Source organism: Pygocentrus nattereri, chromosome 16 (genome assembly GCF_015220715.1).
Source record: "Pygocentrus nattereri isolate fPygNat1 chromosome 16, fPygNat1.pri, whole genome shotgun sequence".
Lineage (NCBI taxonomy): Eukaryota > Metazoa > Chordata > Actinopteri > Characiformes > Serrasalmidae > Pygocentrus > Pygocentrus nattereri.
Window position 1 is genome coordinate 14,156,525 of NC_051226.1, and position 24,619 is coordinate 14,181,143.

General features: G+C 37.3%; 1 protein-coding gene across 1 annotated transcript in view; it reads right to left on the bottom strand.

The window, feature by feature from the left end:
- Positions 1–1,366: 1,366 nt before the first annotated feature.
- Positions 1,367–24,619, bottom strand: part of rtkn2b (rhotekin 2b) — a 134,095-nt gene continuing 110,842 nt past the window's right edge. The window contains exons 12-13 of the mRNA XM_017686602.2: positions 19,036–19,135; positions 1,367–3,390 (exon numbers count right to left, since the gene is read on the bottom strand). Of these exons, the coding sequence (XP_017542091.1) occupies positions 3,384–3,390; positions 19,036–19,135 (107 nt within the window). The 3' untranslated portion in view covers positions 1,367–3,383. The remainder of the gene's footprint in view (positions 3,391–19,035; positions 19,136–24,619) is intronic.

A 24,619-nucleotide genomic window follows, 5' to 3' on the forward strand; every position in this document is an offset into this window, starting at 1 on the left:
AAACTACCGGCTCATGTCACAGCAAATGTGCATGCAAACGGCACATGACAAGGCAGGAGGCTGCAGGATGGCACTGAACTCGGCACTAATCAGCAGAATTCTGTAAGAATTTCCAGGAGCTAAAAAGTGAAGGAAATGACTCTCATTCTTAGCATAGCTCTGGGACAGTGCATAGCTGCACTGATCAATCTAGTCCTGCTGGTAGCTAAGAATAAGGGTAGATTACAGCACGTAGCAACTCTGTACCATTTTCTATCTGTCAATCACTGTAACCGTTCTCTGACAGCCTGCTGGTGTCATGTTGTTGCTTCTTCTTTTATTTTTTTTTATTATTTTCTTCTTTTATTTATTTTTTGGACAAAATCTAGCACCCATAGCAGTCATAAACTGTACCAAAACTGAGAAGTCACTTGCTGCTTTTATGAGACATGTCAGAATATGTATAACATCATACAGAATATATAACACTGGGTCAACTTTTTAAGGTAAACTTCTGCACAATTCTTTTTTTACATTATTCAGTCTAGATTACCAAGAGTTCCTGAAACTCAGCTAGGACAGGATGTTCACACATTGTAGTCAGAGAGTCCAACACCAGATTAAAAATAAAAACAAGGGTAATGTCACAAAGTGACATTTGTTTGTAGTTCATTGTTATTGTGTGATTGTTTGCTATTTACAATATATAATATTAAATAATAAAGGTTTTATTAGCAAAAGCTGGAGAGACACGTTTGGCCTGTCTGACTATCCATGATGGTGAGGCTATTCTCTGTCCTTTCTTTTCAAAAATTTCTGAGCCCACATTATCCTGAGACTGACCTCGTCCAAATGATATAGAGATCAACACCTGATTCAACACAATATACACAATATTCATACATAATATACTACTAGACAAGTTCCATTTATGTTTATGATGAACTCTATTATGCTAGTCTCCTTCAAGCATTGCAGTTAGTTTGGGTGGATGATGAGTCATCATTCATTGGCATGGCAGTTTGTTGCAATACTGTATTTGTATATACAGACATCAGTGCTTACTTTGTATCACAACACTTTATTGCATCAAAACATTTTTTCATAACAGTATTTTAAAAATGAAATGATTACAGAAGATCATTTTTATTGTTTCTTTTATTCTTTAAAAAAATCAAACTAGTTTACAGGTTATAGCTGCTAACAGTATATTCAGACCCTTTCAGATAATCTTTTATCTGCAGTGCACACAATAAAAACATTTCATATTTATTTAATGTATTTCAATATTTTCATAATAGTACATTATTACTTTTAATCACTTGATACAAATTACTTTATATATATATATATATATATATATATATATATATATAGTACAATCACATGCAAAATGCTAAAATTATGGTTTATTTAGATTTATAGCCATATTGCAATATACAGTTGTGTGCAAATGTTTGTGCATGCCTGGTCAAATGATATTTGGTTGATTTTTTAAGTATAAATAAGTTACGCATCCTCTACAGAGACACACTTATGCATATTTTAATGCACAATTACTGTTTATTTACTGAATATTAGTGGGGTTAATGTAGCTTGTGAAAAAGCTTTAGCACATTTTATGTTTTATGTTTCATGTTATACCCAACGCATAAACAAAAATTGTACACTAAAATGGAAGTTTGTAGAGGATTAATTGTTAACTTATTTTAAATTTAAAAAAGTAGAAACATTCAACACGACTGTATATTCTAATTTCACATGGGACGACTCATTAAAGGGAACCACTATTAGTTACAATTATTACTGTATCATTTTACAATCATATCATAGGACAATCTTTAATAAAGAATGAATAGAAGAGAATTAGTCTGTCACTAGAGCAACCTGTCATATATGAAATATGAAAAGTCAGGTACTTAAAACAGAAAAATTAATTTGTGAATTTTCAAAGAAAGGCAGGGTAGTAAATCATCTACACAATCAGAATACGTCTGTTCAAAACGCAGTGGTGTTGAACCTGTTGTTCAAGGCATCAGCTGTCAAGAAAGTGTGTGTGCGTGTGTGTGTGTGCATATCTCCTCTTTATCACAGTGCTATCAATGCATTTCCTTATTCTAACAAAGCCTATGATTCACTAATGCTAAAATGTGCAAGTTAGAAATCCCCTATTCAAATGACGTGTTTAGAGAAAATACTTATGCAAATTTACTGTTTACATACAGGAATAAGGAACAAGAAATAAAACTGTAAATATAAAATTTCACATCACTTTGGCACAGGCCACATTACGTTTCACTTTTTTTCTAGTGTGTTAAATTTTGTAAAAAATGTAAACACTAATTGTGCATTAAAATATGCAGAAGTGTGTTCTCTGTTAAAGATGTTTTAACCCATTTTCACTTAGGAAATCAACAAAACGTCATCTGATCTTTTGCATAAGACTGTAATTAACAACAGGAATGTGCATTAAGGAAAACAAAACTAAGTGAATGGGTGTTGCAAAAATTGCAACAAAGTCTAAGACAAAAAATGATTCTAATAAATATGTAATATTAAAATGCTTAAAGTTAATATGAACCAAACATTACAAAACATTTTCTTCTGTGCTGGGACATATTTGTGAGTGAAATGCAGTATCAGGGTGGTCTCTGAGCTAGCTGAGCGATAATAGGAAGGGGTGGTGATATTACTGGTTAATATTGTTTGAGCTAATAAAGTTACAAAAATGTCATTTTTAATTTCAGGCTGCAGGAAGCTCATATGTGCTACATTAACTTTTAAAAATCTGCAGGATATCACATATTAACCGTTATCATTTTTACCAAATGCCCCCTGTAGACATCTCCTTAGCTTGAACATGCAATCCTGAATTGCACTGGGGGAAAAAAAATTTAGAGATGCATTTTTTTAAATGCAATAGGACAAAACTATGTCTGCCCCCACCCTCTAAATTATTCTCTATATAACCCTCAAAACCCTAAATGCACTTTTCTGATTTTCTGTAACTCTATATAGTACACAGTAAACTGTATACTGTCGCTGCTGGAACAAAATCTTGTACGTCTATTGTTCATATTTTTGACATGCTTTGAAAATATCAGCTGTGTGCAAAAATCTATTTGCAAACAAACATGGTATAAAATTATTTGAAATAAAGTCCATTTTCAGCTAAAGATGTTTTTCCTTCGGCATAAGATTACCATTGTAGAGGGAGGTATGAGATTTTGTTCTGACAGCAACAATATAATAATTGCTCTAGTTTGTGTTTGAGGCCAGTACATAAACAACACCTGCACCGCGATTTCTCAGCGACAACTACAGCACTGAGCTGGTTCTGCAGTTGTGCAGTTGAGCTCAATTACACCACCAGGCTTCACCTGCAAGGCAGTCCCACAGCACCTTCAGTACCTGAGAGGAAAAGAATAAAAGAGAGATATAGAGAGAGTAAGACACAAGCAACTTCCATATATTAAGATAGTTAACAACCATGCAAAAGCAGATGCAGGTGTGCATACATCACGTGCACAGTATGGTGATATTATCTTTACATGCAAAATAGTTCAACATTAAAACATTCCAGCGGCAATTCTCCTTGTTCTGCTTGGCATTGAAACTAATTTATGCAGCATCTAAAACTGGAAATGTGAACTGTGGCATTTTTTGTGACTGATGCATCTCAGTCATCAGTCCTTCCACAGAAGAAGAGGGCTGGTACAGAATGACCACAATCATAATTACATTCCCTGCATCTCAATGTGGTCAAGTTGGCATTGAGGAAACTGCATGAAAAACATTTACCACAAACTGTGTTGAGTTGTTAAGTACATATGATACATGAGAAATACAGCAGGTGTGAGGTTTTAGTGCAAAGGCAAAAAAAAATGTACCCCAGTTTTCCCTGTTACGCCCAAAAATGGCAAAACATATTTGGTGTCTGAAGTTTGCTTATTCTGCTTTGCATTGTGAAAGCTTTTGACAACCAACTCCTCATATGTTCACCTTAAGTGTGAAGCTCAAATAGACTTGCTCATGTGTTTTCGGACACCCACAGTATACTGGAATCTATAAACATGCACATAAGCACACTGCATAGCTCAAAACAATAGTAGCAGCCATAATGAAGGCTGAATTTTTTTCTGTGTCTGTTATGTTTTAATTCTCTTGAACCTTTATTTAACTGACAAAAGTACAGAGAAAAGATTTTGGTCACACTTTATTTGGAGTGGTCCTTTGTAGATGATTAATAAACTCAACAGATTATCAGTAACACAAAAAGAGTATATCAGTGCAGTAGTAGTAGTGAAGCATCTGAATGCATCTTGTATTCAATATCTTGTAGATGTTCTGTTGATACAGTACGTACATTAAGTAGATGTGCTGTTAATATATTACTTCCATTATGCGAAACCTAACCTTAAGCCTGGGCCTAATTCTAAACCTAACCTTAAATTCAACCCAAAACCTAATTCTAATTCTAACCCTGGCCCTAACCTTAACCTCAACCCAAAACCTAATTCTAATCCTAACCCTGGCTCTAACCTCAACCTCAACCCAAAACCTAATCCTGACCCTCCTGTTTTTTACACAAAGCGTCCGTTGAGGGTTTGCTTCATTTAAAAAGGACCACTCAAAATAAAGTAGCACTGAGATTTCCAATGCTTTCACTGACCAACTGAGTTGTATTTTGTAAATAAAAACAAATTTAGAATTTGATCTCTGCAACACACTTTAAAAAAGGGACAAAGGCATGTTTACCACTGTGTTACATGACCATTATTTTTAATTCATATTCTTGATATTTGGTAAATGAGGACACTAATCGCTGCAGTTTTGCACATAGAATTTTTACCCAGTCTTGCTTATATAAAACTTCAGCTGCTCAATAATCTGTAGACCACATAAACTCACAGACTGGGGCTGGCAAGTGCTGAGGCACACAGTGCCTCTCCTCTGTTGAATCACTCACTACCAAGTTCCAAATTGCCTCTGGAAGCAAAATCAGCAGAAGAACTACATATTAGGGAGGGGGAGTGGTGCAAAGCACACCTTCATTGGACATCGGAGTAGTGGAAATGTATTTTGTGGAGTGCTGATTCACGCTTCTCCATCTGGCAGTCTTATGAATGAATGTGGGTTTGGTGAATGCCAAGAGAACATTATCTGATTGACTGCATTGAGCCAACTGTAAAGTTTGGCGGAGCACTGATAATTTTTCAGGGGTTGGGCTTAGACCCCTTAGTTCCAGTGAAGGGAAATCTTATCATGTAGAAGAATCTTGTACAAGGTTTCCCAGAAGAGTGGAAGCTGTTATAGCTGCAAAGAGGGAAGAACTCAATATTAATGCCTATAGATTTAGAATGTGATGTCATAAAAGCTCTTGTGGGTGTAATGTGTAGGTGTTCTAATACTTTTGTCTATATAGTGTATATATTGTGGAAGGATATACAACCCATATTCCAATGAAGTTGGGACGTTGTGTAAAACATAAATAAAAACAGAATACGATGATTTGCAAATCCTTTTCAATCTATATTCAATTGAATACACTACAAACACAAGATATTTAATGTTCAAACGGATAAACTTTACTATTTTTTGCAAATATTCACTCATTTTGAATTTGATGACTGCAACACGTTCCAAAGAAGTTGGGACAGGGGCAACAAAAGACTGGGAAAGTTGAGGAATGCTCAAAAAAACATCTGGTTGGAACATTCTACAGGTGAGAAGGTTGATTGGAAACAGGTGATTGTCATGATTGGGTATAAAAGGAGCATCCCTGAAAGGCTCATATGTTCAAAGGCAAGGATGGGGTGAGGATCACCATCAAGATCACTTCGATCCCTCAGGCGGCACTGCATTAAGAAGCGACATCATTCTGTAACGGATATTACCACATGGGCTCAGGAACACTTCAGAAAACCATTGTCAGTGAACACAGTTCGTCGCTCCATCTACACGTGCAAGTTAAAACTGCAAAGCGAAAGCCACACATCAACAACACCCAGAAACGCCGCCGGCTTCTCTGGGCCCGAGCTCATCTGAGATGGACTGACACAAAGTGGAAAAGTGTCCTGTGGTCTGACGAGTCCACATTTCAAATTGTTTTTGGAAATCATGGACATTGTGTCTTCCGGGCCAAAGAGGAAAAGGACTGTCCGGATTGTTTTCAGCGCAAAGTTCAAAAGCCAGCATCTCTGATTGTGTGGGGGTGTGTTAGTGCCCATGGCATGGGTAACTTGCACATCCGTGAAGGCACCATTAATGCTGAAAGGTACATACAGGTTTTAGAGCAACATATGCTGCCATCCAAGCAACGTCTTTTTCAGGGATGTCCCTGCTTATTTCAGCAAGACAATGCCAAGCCACATTCTGCACGTGTTACAACAGCATGGCTGCGTAGTAAAAGAGTGCGGCTACTAGACTGGCCTGCCTGCAGTCCAGACCTGTCTCCCATTGAAAATGTGTGGCGAATTATGAAGTGCAAAATACGACAATGAAGACTGTTGATCAACTGAAGTTGTACATCAAGCAAGAATGGGAAAGAATTCCACCTACAAAGCTTCAACAATTAGTGTCCTCAGTTCCCAAACGCTTATTGAGTGTTGTTAAAAGGAAAGGTGATGTAACACAATGGTAAACACGCCCCTGTCCCAACTTCTTTGGAACTTGTTGCAGGCATCAAATTCAAAATGAGTGAATATTTGCAAAAAACAATAAAGTTTATCCGTTTGAACATTAAATATCTTGTCTTTGTAGTGTGTTCAATTAAATACAGGTTGAAAAGGATTTGCAAATCATCGTATTCTGTTTTTATTTATATTTTACACAATGTCCCAACTTCATTAGAATTGGGGTTGTATATACACCGATCAGGACATATATGACATTATGACCTATATGACATATGACATTGTCCATGTCCATATATGACATTATCACACAGGTACACTCACAGACTGTAGTCCATCTGTTTCTCTGCATACTTTGTTAGCCACCTTTTACCCTGTTCTTCAGTGGTCAGGACCCTCAAAGAGCATGTACTATTTGGGTGGTGGATTACTCTCAGCACTGCAGTAACACTGATGTGGTGTGGTAGGGTGTGTTGTGCTGGTCTGAGTGGATCAGATACATCTGTGCTGCTGGAGTTTTTAAACACCTCAGTGTCACTGCTGGACTGAGAATAGTCCATCAAAAAAAAAAAAAAAATATATATATATATATTTATATATATACAGCCAACAGCATCTTGTGACCACTGAGGAAGGACTGAAGGATGACCAACACAAACTGTGCAGCAGCAGATGAGCTATTGTTTACATTACTTTACATATACACTGTGGACTGACAAGGTAGGAGTGTCTAATAGAGTGGACAGTGAGTGGGCATGGTGTTTAAAAACTTCTCCACATCTTAATGCACAATTGCTGAATTTAACATATTAGAAAAAACATAAAATCTGTGCACAAGTTATGGCACATTTTAACATTTTATATTTTATGTTTTTATTATTTTAGGTTACATTATTATGTACCACGTTTAACTCGGCAAACAAGTTTTGCTGTGTTGGTGGTGGAGGTTTTCGCGTCTCTGTGGAGCTAGTTTAGTGAAATAGCAGATGGGGCGGATCTCTCCAGCCCTGCAAGAAGGAAGCTGGCAGCATTTAAAAATATACAGTATTGTGCAAAAGCAGGGAACACCTTTTCATCTGTTTAATTTCAGTGAAAATGCCACTGAATGAAATTTACTATGCAAATAATATATAAACGTATTAGCATGATTAAACATTGGAAGAAAATGAGACAGATGGTGTAGAGTTCCAGCCTGAACAGCTGGACATCCAGGAAACGAACAACATGCTCTGGGAAGGATGTAAGCATAACTCTGAGGCTAGAAATCATGTTTTAACCTGATCTAATCTGATCATTTTGTCAGCTAATGAGTGGACATTTAAGTAAGAAAGGTTGTGTGAATCCCCATCAACTCCATCAGATGAAAGACCAGATTCTTCTGCTCAAATTCCTCTTAAGGGAACACTGACCAACCTGTTTCATTCTTGATTGCTTGACAATCTGATACAGAGTAAACCAAAAACACTGAGTACCTGCCAGGTGAAACTGCAACCTTCTTTATATTCTTGAGCTGCAGACGTGTGAAAACCGCATAGCAATTGAAAAGACAGCACAAGCTAACAAAAAAGTGCAAGGTTACACAAGCAGCAAAACACAGTACGGTTTCTACCTCATGTCACAGATGCCAGGATTGTGCACGCGGCACATGATAATGTTGAAAGACGTGCTAAAGAACAGCTATCAAAAAGGTATTATTAAACACTACCTCACATCTCAAGCAACATATAAAATATATAATAATATGCATTTCAATAAAATGCATTTATTTGACTATTTAGTTGTTGTTGTGCTGGGTGGCAAATGACTCAATATATGCACAAACATGTTCTCATTTAAAGCTTAAACCTCACCCCATACCTGGTACTAAACCTGCTCTGACGGTCACACACCAGGAAGCTAGGCATGTATTCAGAATTTTGGGAATTTCTGGTCACATGACATGTTTCGTTGATTGAATAGGTGAAATAAGTTAACATAATCGCCAACAGAGGACACACTTTTGCCCATTTTAATGTTCAGCTACTGTTTATTTGCTGAATTTAACATAAAAATAAAACATAAAATGTGGCCTGTGTAAAAACAATGGCATATTTGATATTTTATTTATTATTTTCCAACATGTTAAAACCAGTAAATAAATTCTGCATTAAAATTTGCATATTTAAAGTGTGTAGAGGAGTGTTCACATATTGTCACTTAGAAGACCAACAAAATGTCATTTGATTAGAAGGTGTACAGACTGTTGCATTTGACTTTATGTCCTCAGCAGAAGAGATGATGTGACAAGCTGTTAATACTTCTGGTAACACTTTTGAAAGTAAACCTCTGATTCCCTGACTGGTTCACACATATATTTATGGTAACAGCCAAATGAATTCTTTGAAACTGACTCAGGTAGGGTGAGTCCTGCACGGCCCACAACAAACAACTTCATTTATGCAAATTACTGGTTATGGTTACGCCTGAAACACATAGTCATAAGAAAGCGCCCCAGGTCAAGATAGTGAACATAATAAGGGAACAAACAAAATTTGTTTTCAAATTCAAGTATAATTTTAGAGCATTTTTATATATGTGTGTGTGTATATATATATATATATATATATATATATATATATATATATATATACACACACACACACACACACACACACACACACACACACACACACACACACACAGTATATCACAAAAATTAGTACACCCCTCACATTTCTGCAAATATTTTATTATATCCTTTTATTAGACAATGCTATATAAATGAAACATGGCTACCAAAATACCAAATTTAACAGCTCTGCTCCCCATTCACACCTGGAACCTTGTAACTCTAACAAGTCACATGACACCAGGGAGGGACAACGACACAACTGGGCACAATTTGGACATGTTCACTGTGAGGTGTGAATCACTTGTGTTGCCAGCTATTTAGACATTAATGGCTGTGTGTTGAGTTATTTTCAGAGGACAGTAAATCTTTACTGCTATACAAGCTGTACACTGACTACTTTAAGTTATATCCAAGTTTCATTTCTATAGTATTGTCCCATGAAAAGTGAGGAAATGTTAGGGGTGTACTTTTGTGAGATATTGTGTGTATATATATACAATTTATATATATTCCCTTAAGAAAATCTTCATTTCCTTAAGATTTTCTTAAGAACATTTCCATGGTTTTCTATGTATGCTACATTACATTTTACTACTATATGTACCAAATATTACCCAAAATACAATTTGAATGTGTAATTCTTGTTCTTATTGTAATAATTATTTAGTTTATTCCACTTAGAGGAGCAAAATGGAGGAAAAGCATTTAAAAACTTAGCAAACACAAACTAGAAGTGACTGTGAAGGAAAAAGAAAAAAAATCCTCACTGAAAAATATAATTGCGGGATGATGGACGAGGATGAGGAGCAGCAGAAGCAGCGTCTATGATAAATTTAGATGGTGACCTTGTCAACTCTTACAGCCAAAGACAAGTTTGAGACTGTTGTAAGGTTAAGAAAACATTTAAGAACACAATATTTTCAACAATCACCCTTGTTCCTCAGAAAATAACTAAGAAAAACAAAGATATTTTTATGAACTTCTTATGAATAACCATTTCTCATTACTTTTTTTTTCTTAAGCATGAAGTTAAGAAAACACACATTTAAGAAGATTTTCTTTCTTAAGACACTTTCGTGAATCCGGCCCCCGATGGAGAAAATAAATATTCCTAACTAAAATACTATATGCTCCACAGAAATTCATGCTGCGATGCACCAGGTACAGAAAAACCCAGATTTCTATGACAACTTAAAAGTTCATAGTGTGAGAAGAGACTGTAGGTCTGGCTGTAAAGCATAGTGGCTAACACCTTCGCCGACTGCGAATGGAAATGCGCTGGGATTCTGGGCAGCTTTTTCTGGAGAAGGCTGGACCCTTGTCCTGATGACTAACAGAGATAAGACTGAGATATGCAGAAGAAACTGAAGGCAGGCATATATATTTATGAGGTGTTAGAGTGGAAGTGGGAGGAACTTCTGGCATGGTCGTCCTCCTTTCCTTCAGTTATTTCGTAACTCATGTGTAGCCACAATTCGATTACCAGACGTCACTCTCACCCCTGGAGTTACCCCTGGTACCACTTTTACATCCAACCAATCAGACAAGTCTCTCTTGATTCCACAACTGCATTAAAATATTTTCCCTCCTCTTCTTGTCAAGTTTAGCCAATGTGCAAAGTCACACCCCCTGCTCTTCATCAAAAACCCACAAACACCCACACACGTGCATGTGTATACACACATGCACTGACATGACTACAATCCTTAGCAGCTCAGAAGTGCCAAACATTAGAAGCAAATGGAAACTATGCATACGTAGTGTGTGATAGCCCCAGGCTGACCCTTGAGGAATGCTCAGAGATGTAATCAAAAGTAAATATAAAATAGTCAAAAAACATAATTCCAGTAGGTATAAGTGTAGCAACAGTGATGTAAAATGATAACACACACATTGTAAGGTCCAGTACAGAACCAGGGCTGCACAATGAGGAAACCAGGCTGTCATTACATTACACTGACATATTGAAGAAATGATCAAGAGAAAAATACAAGAAGCATCTCAATTCAACTCAACTTTGTTTCACTCACTCACTTTTTTTCTGTATTAGTCTACTAATAACTTCAGCTTCAAACATCAGTGACCAAAAGGTGATCACAAAGACAATGGGGCAGAGAGAGCGCTAGAGATGAGAACATTACCAGAAATGTGAAAACACGTGAGAAGAAGGATGAGGACAGCTCTGAGGAAACAGAATACAAAATGGGAGGCAGGAGGATGGGAGGCATAAAGGGATCAAAAGATCTGTTACCTCAAATATCTGTCCAGTAGAAACACTCAAAATTTGTTTTCAATGAAACAGATTTGTCTGCTGTTTTTGTACACAAGGCACTTCATGTTTTATGCAACGTCTTTTTTTCTGCCCAGCGTTAACAAATCTAAGTAGTCAACTAGCTTAAAGGACAGTGTACCTTGCATATTTAGCCTCCAGAAAAAAAACCAAAAAATGTTATTCTATCCTTTTTTACCACCCTTTTCTTAATATAGCTTACTGCCTGTATTTGTAACTTTGTCAAAGTATGGACTAGAAATTGGAAAACATTTGCATTATTATGAACGGCTTTTTAAACATTTTTCAGTTTTAAGCCAAAAACCTTTTCCAATAAAACAAACGTGTTTACATGCAAAGATTTTTGCCATTCTGATTATATATTAAGACAGATGTGTGTATATGCTCATTCTACTCAACAGTCTAATGGAAATATATGGCGTCAGATTAATGTCAAAACTAGGGGGCGCAAAAATAGAAATCTCAGTTTACTTGCTCACTACAAGTAATCCAGTCCAAAATTATGTGCATGCATACAGTAGCACTCAGTGTAGATGTTACCTTGACGACCAGCATCGTGTCAGTCCAGTTAGTGTGAAACAAGCAGTGGTGTTTTTGCCTGAGTTTTCAGTTGGAGTGCTTGTGTTTTTAATTACTTTAGAATTTTGTCAGACTCAGGAAAATGTACTTCACATGTCCTTAATAAAGAAGGCCGAGAGGAAGACAACGTGTTGTGAGACACATGAGGCGTCCATCCCACCTCCGTCTTTTAAAGATCAGAGCACATACTTTGTCTCCTCTGCAGACCAGTTTCAGCTCCACCATGTTGATTGCACATGCGCAGAACGTACTTAAACTTTCTGATTGGAAATGTAATCAGGCGTTTACATTGATATTATTCTTCTACTTAATGGATTATTTACAGGATTATCCACCTCGTTCAATCAGATAGAAACTATACTCTGAATAACCTCAATCTGATTGATAATATCAATCTGATTAATGTGTTTACATGGACACATTCTATTCCGATTGAGCTATTAGTCAGATTATTAACAGATTATCAGGCTGCATGTAAAATGTCTCAGAGATCAGGCAGTATATTCATCAATGTAAACTTTCTGGTGAGGTAGCTTTTAGAAGAACTAAATGTAAATGCAAACTGAGTAAATTCCAACGACTGATCAGGTGATGCATGTCACAAAACATGACAGCAGGCAGCAGGTTTCAGATACTGGACTACTGAAGATATATGTTATTAAAGCCAGTGATTTCACAAGATCAGAGGACAAGAAAATAAAAACAGAGGATGGATTACTGGATTACTAAAGTTTCACCGTGTAAACCCATTCTAAGAGCATGAGAAAGAACACGTGGAAGACATGCAGAAGATCTATTGACTGTGTGCTCCATTTACAGAATGGTGGGGAAGACGGTCAATAGGAGTGTAAGGCTGGACTGCAACATCCATGTCTACTGATTCCTGGATTGTTTGTAAAGCTCAAGAACTTGAAGCCTCAAACAGCACACAAGTGATTGGGCTCACACGGTCTTTCTAGTTTTTCTACATTTCTACACACAGGGCTGCTCAGCTAGCCATTATAATGTGAGAATATAAAGCTATAGATCTACAAGTATTCAGCCTGTTTATTATATTGACACTGGCAGATCTGTGTTGCAGTTTTAGAAGATAAAAAACACAGTTTATGCCCCCAAAACAGCCTGATTTTGACATGACCATTTTCCAACACTTTTTTTATCCCTTACAAATAAATTCCTTTTTTTCCTGTGTTTTCAATACTGATATATGTAAATTAGCTCTGTTCTGATTGGCTGCCCTTTATTGTGCCTCATTCAAAAAGCAATCTAGATTGTCCTTATAACTTTGTGAATGGACTGCTGTAGGCTGAACACTTTTCTATTACAAAAGTGAGGAAATATTAAATAGGCAAATTATATATATGTGTATGTAATTAGCCTCTACTAATAGGGCTATAAAGAAATCTGAATTGGTCACGGAAACAATCTATAGTTTTCTACATGGCTCTAATTATGCCACCAACCTTCGTGTGCAATCTCATAAGTGAAAGTGGTATTGCATTGTTTCATGGGTGTGTATAGCCCAGAGGAGGAATAACAAATAATACTGCAGTTAGCCTGATTTACAACTTTGGCAACATTCCATAATACCTCCCATTCCTCTCTCCCTCTGTCTCTCTCTTTGTTGTTCACTCTTTCCACAAAGATCCACTGTAAAGAACTGTCCATCATTCAGTTTCAGCTACATTCCATCATTTCTGCTGTTCTTCTCTCTTTCTAATACAGCGTTCGCAGTCTGTTCTTCTACTGAGGCAACAGGTTTCTGATGATGTGCATGGCTGTACTGCTGTCATAGCACTCATCCTTATTTAACTGCATGAAGTTTTGTCCCATTCAGTAGCCGATGAAGGCAAAGCACTTCCAAAGTGAGTGAAGGACCATAGTTGTTTGGGAAGACAACCAAATAAATCTGAGTATCATCTGTGTAGCTGTAGCTGCTTCCACAGTCTTGTAGGATTTGGCCAAGATAAATCAAGTATTAATTTAAAAATAGCAGCCCAAGAATCAAACCCTGATGCACTCCACAGGTCGCTGGCACACTCTCAGAAACATTACATTCTATATTGACAGAGCAGTTCCTTCCTTGCAGGTAAGAGTAGAATCGTTTTATGTCCAAACCCAGTTCTTAAGTCTATTGATGAGAATTGTATGGTCATTGGTATCAAATTGACTATGTTTGGGAATACTTGGGACATGAGAAACAGAAAATCTAGGGCAAATAAATAAGAATACCACTAAGTTCTTTAAAAGGGATGGTTTAGCTCAGTTTAGCTCCCATAAATTTGTTTTCAAATTTTTTCCTTTACCTAATTTAATAAATGAATGGTGGTCTCTGACTTTGGTACAGTGCTATAAGTTCAGATTATTTCTACCGGTCCATTCATAATATAAAAAAAGGCCTAAAAATTTCTGGGAACTAAATCTATTTCTGTACTTTAATTTAGTAGTCATCATGCTTGTTGTATTTACCCCATGTATTTTAGTAATGCTTTTATTGCTCTTAATATGTTCAGCTTGTAAACAAAAGAGTTAAGTTCTTGAGCAATATCTAGGTATCTAGGTAGATACAGCCAAGCAAGTTCTCCCAGTGGTTACAGGCTGCACTAAAAGCCTTATGCTGCCTTCACGGAAATTTTGTATTTACGACATAAGCGCACATGAATGCCGCCATAATGCCATATATACTAGTGGTAAACTCAGACATTCCAGTGAGCCCCAAGTTCCCATGTTTTAACAAAAAATGCAGTCCAAAATCATCCATACACAAAAATACAAACACACTGTTTGTAATAATTCTAACTGAACAAAAACATTACTGATCTCGTAAGCATCTTCGGCTCTTCACTTTGTTGCAGTAATACAAAATAAACAGACTCTCTTTAATGACAGAAAAGCAAAAGTAAACTGAATACATTCCAGTACATCGATCCTGTTTCTTATCTAAACCACTTGAACACAAATCAAGTTGTACTGGTGTACTACAAGCTTTAGATAAAACATGGAATGCATTTTACAAGCTCTAAATATTAATCTAGAATGGCCATGTGCACTGCCATTAGTTCAGTCCTAATGTCATACTAGTATCCCTTATGGCTTCCCCACATCATTTTCCCCCTTGACTTTTGAGATTTTGATGGCCCCTAACTCAAACAGTCAGGGCACACCACTAAATACTGGCACTAAAGACAGAAACTTTTGACAAGGCTTAAGGCATTTGTTTGGATTTCCCCCTCACATGTTTCAGATTTCTAAATATGAGCCTATCAGCATCACACACACAGGTACAGAAACATCCAGAAACAAAAACACCAGCATGAAGACTCGCACAGCGCTGAACAACTGAAACTCACAAACTAGTCTATCAATGTAATTCCCAAACCACAACCCTCTAACCACATCAACCTTACATACATACGTACAACAATGACTCATGCACCAGCATTTTCTCTTTAGTCTAATAGAGGTTAATTATTACAGGTTGTAATTTTGTATGACTTATTTCTCATTTAAACTGAAACAACAGGGGAGTTTTAAAAGTGCAGATTCTGATATTTGATACCACATTACTGTGTATAAATGGAAGAGTACATTATTATGATTTTGAAATGATGAATTTAATGAAAAATAATTGTTGTGTTTACAGAACTGGATTGTAGAAAGGCCAAATATACTTTACATTTTTGCCATACTTTTGTTGTTTTGTTTACATCAAAACAACCAGAAGGAAGTAGGAACTGTAGAACCTGAAAATACAGAATGCTAATCGAAAGCATAATTTAGATACCTTGTCATGTAAGGTTACATTATTATTACATCATTTTATCATTTTAATGCCCAATCCCATTTCTTGTTTTCATCCCTGCCCCTTGTTTCCGAGTGGTTGAAAACTTCCCCATGAAATGGGGCCCCAAATTAAAGGACATTACTTCATTACCAGGCTACTAGCGGTGCTCTGTAGGTGACCCTGCCAGTCTGCAGTGATCACAATGGAGGTTAAAGTTCAGCTCCTCACTGCTGGGCTTTAGTTACATTTAGGGAATCATATTCTTTCAAAGAGGGGGGATGCAATATAGGACATGAAGCTGAAGTCAGCTATTCGCCAGCTTCTTATTAGAATTTTCCTATTCAACCTTAAATAGTGCTGCACTTCTAAAGCCTGAGGCACCAGAATATAATTGCTACACCACTGAAGGTTGAATGGGAATTTTAGCTAGCTACCAAGACATCTGCAAACTACTTGATTTTTTTTGCTTATTATGAAGAAAAGGACCATAATACATTGAAACATTATTAAACTAAGATAATACAGTGGTCATCATATTTTCTACAGAGAAAATACTCAATACACTGGACGCTTGTACAAGCATCTTGCAGGATTTTCTTTTTTCCTCATAACACTCCGTTTGGAGAGTTCCTCTGAAAAACCTCTGTTTGGAGGGCCATTTAGCTACCCCTCTATCTCTACTAAAATTGGGACACTCTACCCCTCTGCATGAACGTTGGGGTAAGGGGTAGGGGTGAGGGGAAGTCAGAATGACTGCCCAACATTCACAGAACAGCAACATGGATTACTGTCAGATCAGTCAGACTGGTCTGTTGACTGTGCCATTCATCAGCATGTGGACATAAATCTGTGAGCATTCATGTCACTCACATCGCATTTCTTCTCAGAAGGCATGACAGAATTCCGGGTCAGGTGTTGCACTGAAAAACTGAAAAAAATGGATGTAGGTCCAACGTGTGTGAGTGAGTGCAAGCAAGACAACTTATACTGACTAAAACAAATCCCCTTGTTAACTTTACCCAATGTCTCACCCATATCCTGCAAAACTGAATATTCCTCACTTATGAAAATAAATAATTGATGCAGAACACAGCTCATTTACATATCACTGTTGTCGGAACAAAACCTTGTGTCTCCATTTTTGTTGTTTTTCAGTTTGACATAATATGAAAATGCCTGTTGCTCTTTACATTGTGTGTAAATTTCATGATGAATGGACCAAAAGAAATGCCCCAAATTTGGAGATATGTGGTTTTGATCTGACAGCAGCGAAATATCAGTCTTAAAGGCATAAAGAGAGGTTGGAAAACAGGCATGTACCTTTAGTACATAAAACCACGTTTCTTATAAGTGATAAACCAGAAGGAAGATGAAGGACATCTGCCCCACAAAACAGTTGGTGAGCATACCAACATTAGTCATAGTAAAATAGATCAGCATATATCCATAATTGGAGCTTTCTGGGTGCTACTGTGTTTCCTATCACTATATAAAAGAAGCTCCACGCTGCCTATATTGTTGGAATAAGCTTTCAGAACACAATTCATATTGCTATGGAAATGATTACAAATGATTTCATCAGAGTAATAAAAAGGCCACTTTTTGTGAAGAATACTGATATACTTGTGTTTACTTGCTGTAAAAAAGGTAGTCTGTGACACAAACAAAATAAAAATTGTTATATTTGTTTTAGATCTGTTAGACAGGTTCTTTCCCGAAAAAAAGAATGCACCTTCACACTGAGATATCACATTTTTGAAGGAGAGGAGTAGATTAAACAGCAGAAATAGTCGTTATTTTACATCAATATTAGGCAGCGCCAAACACTACTACAGAGGAACATCTCAGAATAGGCAGTTTTGCTCTGAACACATAATGTGCTATCTGATAATTTATTCATTTGATTTGGGCAGATTTGTGCTGCATTGTTATGCCATAATTAACATGAGTCAGGATAAAAGCACTCACATTGTACTTCAAAGCTGCTACCACACCAGAAAGTTGCATCCAGTTAGTATTACTTTCAATTGTAGCACTTTATTTGAATAGGCCAGTTTCGTCTATTAAAGAGCTAATAATGTTATTTATATTACAAAAGCTCCAGTCCTGGTGGGCCAAAACACTACAGATTCGAGAACGCTACCTCATTAAACAGAAGTGATTCCGCTCTTCAGCTAAGTAGCAAGGCCTTAACCTCTTATTCTCCAGGGTATATTTTATATTTTCCATTTGAATTTACTTGCCCAGATTGTACAGCAAATTATTCAGTAACTGTATGAAATGAATGCAAGTTTTTATTTTATTTATTTATTTATTTTTGGGTAAAAGCTCCCCTCAAATTCACAGAAAATGTGTTTTATGATCATATATCAATATGTGTATGATCATACACATATTGATATATGCTTACAATTCACTGCTGAAAGCCAAGACGCTCTTTGTATTTCTTTATAAAAATAATTTTTACAGAGCAGATCACTGAAGAGACGTCATCTAGTTTACAGCCCAGATTTGTGGAAAATGGGTCGACTTTCAGTAGAAAACAAATTGTGAGTTCAGCTTCTTTTATAATAAGGGTTTAAAATTTAAAATTACACCGGAAGTCCTAAGGAGTTAACTGGAGATGAGTCTAGCTCAGCTGACTAAATAGGTATAATGCAAGCGTACACAGAATAGGTATTTTACACTGTATATCCTTCTGAAATTAAGGGTAGTAATAGCCTGAGTTTGTCCTCCTTGGCTGCAGTAGTAGCCTCTCCTCTTCGGGAAAGGCTTTACATTAGATGGTGAACAGTGCTGTGAGGATTTGACTGAGCAAAAGTAGGGCTGTCTGAGTTCTTTTCAACATATAGTGTATTTGAGGGCCTTATTATACATGCAATGTGGTACAAGATATATTTATACATTGACATGCATCTATATTTGTATATATAGTTCCAAATTCTTCATCCTCTGATGAAAGTATGTTCAAATTCAGAGAAGTCATAAACTGTCACTGAGAAAATGAGCATGACTCACTCTAGAAAAATGCCAGTAACACTCTTCTTTCCAGGAAAGTTAGGCATACTGGGCATATTGACATTTCTGCTGGGAATTGTACTAGGAAATAATTTTAAAAATTCCTTCTTACTGTGATAAGTGTGTGAGAGATCGTTACCTGTCATTATAATATGATGACAGCAATGTTTGAATCTCTGCAGACACAGGTGAACTCTGGGGTAGCGCGCTGTCCTTGGAGTGCGTGCCAGAGGGAGGAACTGGGAGGGAGAGAGAAGGAGACAGGGAGACAGAGAGAGAGAGAGAGAGAGAGAGAGAGAGAGAGAGAGAGAGAGAGAAAATTCAAATTAAAAATAGAGTTGAAATTATCATTTGATGAATCAACTGTGATGTATTTGTTGATCCTTAAATGTATCCTTCTGGGTGCTCTTAACTCATGACCTCACTTCTGCCCCTGGACCTCACCCAAGAAGCAAAATATGAAATGCATCAAAATATGCTCTATCAGAGATGATACAGATGTGACATCAGGTATTGGGCTGATATCAGCAGAAAATGCTGGATCATCAGATAGGAAAAAAGATGAATGTGATTCAGTCCTGTATAAAATACCTCCTGAAACAGACACGATCAGTTTAACATTGGTATCGGACAATACTCAAAGTTTAATATCGGTATCAGTAGCAGGAAAATAACAGCATGAGCCATCTCTGATTTTATTTCATTATTCTGTCATTGCCATTAAAATGTTTTGGCAGCTTCACACCATCAATTTGGGTTAGATATAAGTGCTGGTGTGTCAACAGGGCTCGCAATAACATGGTATAAAGTAACATGTAACTCTAATTACTTTTTCCTTAGCAAAGAATTGCAATGCATTACAGTTAAATTCATATAATTACATCACAGTTACTAACTTACTAAGAACGATGTTACTTGCGTTCCTCATATCGCTGCAAAAATACAAACCCAATTCCCAAAAAAAGTTGCGACAGCAGATAAATCCACTTTAGTGTGTATTCAAATAAAAAAAAGTAAAAAGACTAGATGTGTAATGTTTTATTTCATCAACTTCACTGTCAAAGTTTCAAGTCAAGTCAAAGTTTATTTATATAGCGGTTTTTTACAATATTGTCATAAAGCAAAATTCTAGGTCTCAGCCCCCATGAGCAAGCCAGTGGCAAGGAAAAACTCCATAAAAGCAAGAGGATGAAGCCTTGAGAGGAACCCATCCTCCTCTGGTCGACACCAGATAGCAAAACAGTAACACAAGAGCAATAATATACACCCACACATTATCTAAGCCACTTATCCTTCTGGGTTGTGGGGGTGCCGGAGCCTATCCCAGTCTTCACTGGGGCAGGAAACACCCTGGACAGGTTGCCAGTCCATCACAGGCAGACACACAGACATACAGACACACCCACCCACCCACCCACCCACCCACAAAAACCCACCCACCCACAAAAACCCACCCACTCACCCACAAAAACCCACCCACTCAATCAGACTAGCAGTGAAAATCAGATCTATCTGAGTAAGTCAGTGTTACCACCAGTAACAACCAGTAACTACTCTTAGACTCTCAGAAAACAAGGTAGTAATCTGTAACTGGAGCAGTGCCCTCTTGTCAGTGGGCACTGCTCCAGTTACAGATGGAGATACAGATTGTCAAAGCAAATACATACTTTTCACCTGGAAAAACATATTTAAGGTACTCAATGGGACCTTAAACCCACTGTTGTACCTTTGAGGGAACATTAACATTGTGTGTACCTTAATGAATGAAAAACATACCTGCACAGTACCTTTATTTCTAACAGTGTAGCAGGGAATCACAATCACGCTAATATGAATATGAGAAGCGCTCAGGACATTAATGCTGAAATTGATGCCTGCAACATGTTCCAAAAAACATTCAGTGTCTTCTGAAATAGATTAGACATCTTAAACAGGCAATGTCACTATGCTTAGATATGAGAGGAGCATCCTGGAAAGGCTTGTCTTTTAAGCACAAAATATGGTGATAACTAAGCTGTTAAAAGGAAATGTAACACAGGGGTAAACATGCTCCTGTCCTAATCTCATCGAGTAATCCAAAGCATCTAATTGACAGCATGCTAATACAAAAGCTGTGATGACAGAGTGCTTCGACCTCACTGGCACAGGCCTGACTCCGTTTCTGTTCTTTAGATCATTTTATCTAGTAAGATCTCATTTTGAGGCAACTGCTTTTGAATGGTTTCTCCTCAGTGGTTTCTGGGTTTTCAAAAAGACATTTATAATTTTAGCAGCACGACAAGCATAACAGGTTGTGTCTTGTTCAGAGCAAAGGACGCAGATAGTGACGTGCCTTGAAAGTGATGTTTACTGTGATTGGCTACTTCTTTCTAAAGTACTGCAAGGATGAATGGATTTCCCCATTCTTAGAAAGTAACTCAGAATGAAAGTAATAAGTAGTGAAATTAGTTTTCTCAGGAGGTAATTAGTAAAGTAATCCCATTTCAGTGTGAGAGAGGCAATTATTCATATAATAAAAATGCTATTCTTTAATAACCCGTAGTTATGTGAACCGCTAGAGGAACGCCCATGTATTTAAGGCTTAACAAATCCATCTAAATTTTACCTGCTAAAGAATCTGTATGCTTAGTCTGAACGAACAATGTACAGACTTTCAAACCAGGCACTGATGCTTATCAGTGTGGTTGACGTTAGTATTTGCTGTGGCTTCCAAATATACAAAATCACATGACCAAGCAAACCACTATTATGCAGCTATGCTATCAGTACCGTGAAGAAGGGGAGAGTGCAATTATGTTCTTTTACAGAATCAGATAAGCACAGCAAAGCATTTACCGCCCTTTTTTTGTACACAGTGCATGCCAAATACATTCACAGTGCCTTGGAATTAAGTCTAAACAACATTATTATTTAGCAGTATAACCCCCCCCCCCCCCCCCGAAAGAATGTACATTAATAAATATCAACAGTAATTTCCTTTTAGCTAATATTATGTTCACGTGAGATAAAGAAAAGGGGATAATCCACACAGCACAACACAAGGCAACAATTTTAAGAATTTTAATAAACCTCAGATTATTTATTTTCATATTTCTGTTGTGTATTTTGTAACAATCACACAAGTATTAGCTACATATTCTTTTGACTATACAAAGCTGGCACTTGCTACCTCTAATGCTGGTGTTGTGTTCAATGTCCTCAATATATATAGAAAGTAATAAGAAGGTAGCAGCTCCATAGAAACCAGTCAGATGAGAAGCTTTATGCCAGTTCAAACAGGAAAAATTCAGTAATGAACACAGGCAAGGAGAGTTAGAGAAAGACACTGAAGGAGACTGACAGAGCTGAAGAAGCAGGTCTGATAAAGGTTAGTGATCAAGAAGAAAGTGAGTGAGAGTTGTTTAAGCTTTCAGTTTAAAATGAATAATCTGTATTATAAATGCTGGTAAAACATTATTCCCTTAATATACCCTTATTATATCCTATATTATAATATTATACTGCAAGACTAAATAAAAACTGAGAATTTTTGAAATGAATGTATCTGTGTAGGTGGACAGATGAAGTGCTGTAAGAGATCTATGGATGACAGATTATGAAGAGACAGATCTACTGTGCGTCAACTTGACCAAAAAAACATTTTTAGAGAATTTTTTCTTTATTGCTACTCTGAACGTTCATGATTAACAGACATTTTAAGGCTATTAAAAATACCCTCCTGGACAGGGATGCGAGATGTGATCTGATTTCAGGGTTTACAACTCCATCCATCCATTTTCTAAGCCGCTTCTCCGTCAGGGTCGCGGGGGGTGCTGGAGTCTATCCCAGCGGTCATCGGGTGGAAGGCAGGATACACCCTTGACAGGTCGCCAGTCCAGTGTAGGGCAGACAGACAGACACTCACACACTCACACCTAGGGGCAATTTAGCATGTCCAATTGGCCTGACTGCATGTCTTTGGACTGTGGGAGGAAACCGGAGAACCTAGAGGAAACCCACACAGACACGGGGAGAACATGCAAACTCCACACATAGAGGACCCCGGTCACCCGGCCGGGGAATCGAACCCCAGCCCTCCTCGCTGTGAGGCGACAGCCCTACCCACCACACCACCGTGCCGCCATTAGATCACTAATTTCTGAATTGTTTCTCTTAAATCCCCCTCAGGAGAAAAGAACAGTTTAACATCAGCATTTTGCTGTCTGAAATTCAGGTGATGAAGGAGAAAAGCTGTTTTCTATAAGAAAACAATGAGATCTCACACTCTTAAGGAAATATTATTCAGCTTAGCCTAAGTCAGACACTAGAGTGATAATCCATGTGTGACAACATTGTGGTCAAAGTGAGAAAATCTGAATCCCAAAGCAGTGTAGTATTGTTTTTTAAACTTAAAAAAAAAGACTATGGTAAAAATAACATCTGTAACATCTTTATATCTACATTTCCCTCGCCCTGTGAAACTGGCTATTTAAAATGACAATTTACTAATTTAAATGCTTCTCTAAGCTCCAATTTGAATTTCTCAGCATTATAAAACAAACATCAACTGTAACAGACAAGTCTATGAGGTCCAACAGGTTTTCAGGCTTTGTTAAGTAACCTGGTGCTGACTCTCTAGCTATCGTCTTGCAAGCAATTCAAAAGTGCACTATTTAAAATATAAATCCACCAATGACTGACAGGAGATGCCATTCGACTAATGACCTAATGACATCCAGACAGGAGCTGTCCAACACTAATCCAAGTGCTGACAGAAGAGGAGCATAACCAGGTCAAAAATGCGACAACAGCTATGTAGACTTAATTTCAAGAACATTCTGTCTATGACATTCCTACCAAAACACGCTGTTATTATGTTTTACAAAACCCGAAAACAAAACATGCTCGAAAGAATCAGCAGCCTATTATAACTTAGTAGAAAGACGTTGCAAACATTCATATAATTTGCCTTACCAGTAAAATTATGCTCAAGATCTTTCAATGCAGATTAGAGCCGAAAGAAAACTGACAGACGTGCATGCCAGTTTCTGCGAAGGCACAGGCACCAGAGATATAACTGCTGATGTACGCTGGATAAATAAAAAAGCCAAAGAATTCAAGATGAAAGTCAGTATGTGCTTCATGAACTACAGAAAAACCTCATAAAATTATGGAATGTCCTCAGGAAAATGTACATCTCAGAGTACATCACTGTCCTAAAGAAGAACTTCTACACTGAAACGAAGGCATAGACACTACAGAAAATGGACAGACGGGTTACAGACCGAAATGATTCATCAGAAAAAAAAAACAGTTGAAGGTATAAGCAGAAGAACATGGCCAGCAACAAGATGGATGGATACAATCAGAGGAATCATGAACCCAGGGGTGGCGCTACACCTCAAAAGTGGTGGGGGAAAAACTTAGTGTGTCCACAATAATATATACTATGTATGTGTGTGTGTATGCGTGTATATACACACACACACACACACACACACACACACACACACTTTATTACACATGTTCAATTGCTTGTTAACACAAATAGCTAATCAACCAATCACATGGCCGCAACTCAGTGCATTTACGGTGGTGCCAGACGGGCTGGTCTGAGTATTTCAGAAACTGCTGATCTACTGGGATTTTCACACACAACCATCTCTAGGGTTTACAGAGAATGGTCTGAGAAAATATCCAGTGAGCGGTCAGTTGTGTGGACGAAAAATGCCTTGTTGATGTGA